The sequence below is a fragment of the Populus euphratica genome, unplaced genomic scaffold (assembly GCF_000495115.2).
Source record: "Populus euphratica unplaced genomic scaffold, PopEup_1.0 scaffold191.1, whole genome shotgun sequence".
In the NCBI taxonomy this organism is placed as follows: Eukaryota; Viridiplantae; Streptophyta; class Magnoliopsida; order Malpighiales; family Salicaceae; genus Populus; species Populus euphratica.
The window spans coordinates 376,068-378,972 of NW_011500069.1; the positions used below are offsets into that span (position 1 = coordinate 376,068).

Consider the following 2,905-nt stretch of genomic DNA (forward strand, 5'->3'; position numbering starts at 1 on the left):
TATTAAATGATCAAATTAAAAAAAATCTTAGTCAATCGGGTTAATTCGCCAAATCAGATTAACCCATCAAACTTGAAATTCGTGTGATGATAGTGTGATAATTAAATAAAAATATATATAATATTAAAGGATGATATTAAAAAAAACATTAATTGAAAAACTTAAAAAAACAAAGCACTATTTCAATGAATAATGCTACATGAGGAGGCACAATAAAAACCATCCTCTTTCAATTTATAGTTAATTTATAGATTCTTTGATAGTTCTTTGGATCTCTTTTAAATTCTGATATTATATTATATTAAATTAGATATTTGAGTTTAAATTTCATTTCAAAGATATAAATCTTGTAGAAGATGGTTTAATCTTGATCTTTTATTTTTTTTTAATTATTTAATTCTAAATAGGTTTTTTTTGACATATATACAACAAATTATATGAAAATGAAATTAAGATAAAGAAACTCCTCATACACTACATGTTGTCCGAATATGCCTAGTGAATAAACAAAATAATAAACATAATTGACTACCAAGTCACATATAAACCTATGAATAAATAGGTGTAATAGTTTTAGCCATTTACACTTAAATGCCACTTGGTAATTTACAAGTTGACCAGGAAGATGCATTATCCAATATCTTCTCCTTATCCTCGATGACTAAGCAATTTTGTTCGAAAAATGAAAAAGGTGTTTTTTTTATTTATTTATTTTAACTTATATTCTTCGAAATGATACAATTATAGAATTATTAGCTAGGATATGATTAGGCGTTGTCTCCTTTGTTCCATCAAGGCAGCCCCTTTGAAGTCCCTGAAAGTGCTTCCTGCAATTCATGGTGAGCCACCCTGGGCCAAAAGCTGAAGAGAAGTACACCTAAGGCAGCCTCACCAAGGTAAGGCATTATAGTTTGTGTTCCGTTCTTCAAATTGGACATTATAGGAGGGATGCGGCTTGGTGCCCAACTGAGCACTGCTAGATCAGCAAGTGACTTGCTTTGAAGTCCTAAAAAAGAGTTTTTTTTAGCACTTCTAAAAACAATAGATAAAATAATATAATATAAAAAATATTTTAAAAAATAATACAATTTAAAAAGTCATATATAATACCTCTACCTCTAAAATTAAAAATAAACTAACACAATTTACAATAATAAAAAAAAAAGCAAAAAGAAAAACAAGAAAGAAAAAACAAGACCACGGAGAGAGTCAAATAAGTCGTCTAAATATATTGAATTTGACTAATTAAGATCTTTGTAATGATACTAATGATATCATTATTGAAACTTTAGTATGTTTTTAAAATTTTCTTTTTTTTTCTTTCTTGTAATTTGTAAAGAAATAAAAGAGTTAAAAAAATAAAAAAATAAAGAATAAAAAGATTTTGAAAACATATTAAAACTCTAGTGATAGTATCATTGATATCATTGAAAAGATTTCAATGACATGAATACAATAATATAAAAAAAGTATTCATAGAAAGTTTTGTTATTTTCAAGTTTTTTTTTCTTTATTTTTTTTCTCTCACCTCTCCTTTTTTTTTATTGTAACATTTTCTTTACTTTTTTCTCTCATCTTTCCTTTTTTTTATTGTAACATATGACTCTTGTAATCGAAGGAGAATATGTACTATATTATTTTTTTGTACTATGTTATTTTATCCATTTTTTAAGTACTAAGGTACAAAATACTATAAAAAAGAGAGAGGGGGGGAGATTGGCCAGCAATGGAGAAAGGAAACAAATTATTCTCCCTTATGTAATGATCCACTATGCTGCCTAATTGATAAGGGCACTCTTGTCTCCCGGGGACAAAATCCCATAACATGTGTGTAGGGTAAGCACCTGCAATCCCTATAAAATATATGATAGAACTCAAATCTTTTGGCAGTGGTAATTAAAAAATTATATGTTCATCGCTTTGGAAGACATAAAGATGAATGAATTCCCATATCTTGGAAAGTGGTTTAACTGTTTAATTGAGAACTGGATTAAGTACCTTATAGTCCTCTTAGATTTGAAGGAGATAATGCTTTCAAGATATTTAAGCCGAGGGACCACATCTGGACTTTTCATGTCTATCTGTAGCCCCCTCCAACACACACACACACACACACACAAGGGAGAAAAAAAAAAAAAAAAAGAGGCAAAAGTAGCCACTCCCACTATTATATATACACCCTCTGTTCCGCTGAAATAATCACACAATTTGTATCCAGTGCTTAACCTGATCTGCAAGCAAACATGGAGTCCAACCGCAAGCGCAAAGGGTTCACGAAGGGCAAGTTGATGCTTTTCCATCGTTCATCACCGAAGCCTTCCTCAAATGTACAGTATAGCAGCAAGGTTCAGCCAAGCCAGACATCTAAAACAACAGCTTCAGTGGGTTATGTTAACCATGATTATAAGATTGCTCCACAAAAGCAGAAGGTCTCATTTATAGTGCCTGCTGCAGACAACCATCGTGACAAGTTAAGCCAGTTCGACAAGTTCTTCGGGGTTGTTGGTGATTTAAGTGTAGATACCAAGGCTACTAGTTACATCTCTTCTGTTCAGGAACGCTTCAAGCTTGAGCGAATCAACTCGGAACGAAAGCAGCTTGAAGACAAGCTGTAGGGATTAATATGCATGGATGGTTAATTCTGCCCGCTGGGTAGCTAGTCGTGAATTAATAAAACCTCGATCGTATAGTTCCATTTGTGAAAAGAGGTACTGTGCGTGTTGCATTTGTTTAAACTGAATCTTTAATTTTTAGGAATAGTGCGTGTCTTAAGTCATCAAGGCTTCTCATGTATTACCAATAAGGTTGTGGCCAATCAGAAATTTATTTCATCCTTTCACTCTTTACTCTATGCGTTTATTTGATTTGCAACTGCAGGCGCTATAAAATATTTACTTTAATGGGT

The 2,905-nt window shown here is 31.6% G+C and overlaps 1 protein-coding gene across 1 annotated transcript; it reads left to right on the top strand.

Annotated features, from left to right (window-relative positions):
* The first annotated feature begins 2,155 nt into the window (after positions 1-2,155).
* LOC105108377 (uncharacterized) lies at positions 2,156-2,905 on the top strand. The gene has a single exon (XM_011002670.1). It carries the CDS (start codon positions 2,244-2,246, stop codon positions 2,613-2,615), a length of 372 nt encoding a protein of 123 aa, XP_011000972.1. The 5' UTR covers positions 2,156-2,243; the 3' UTR covers positions 2,616-2,905.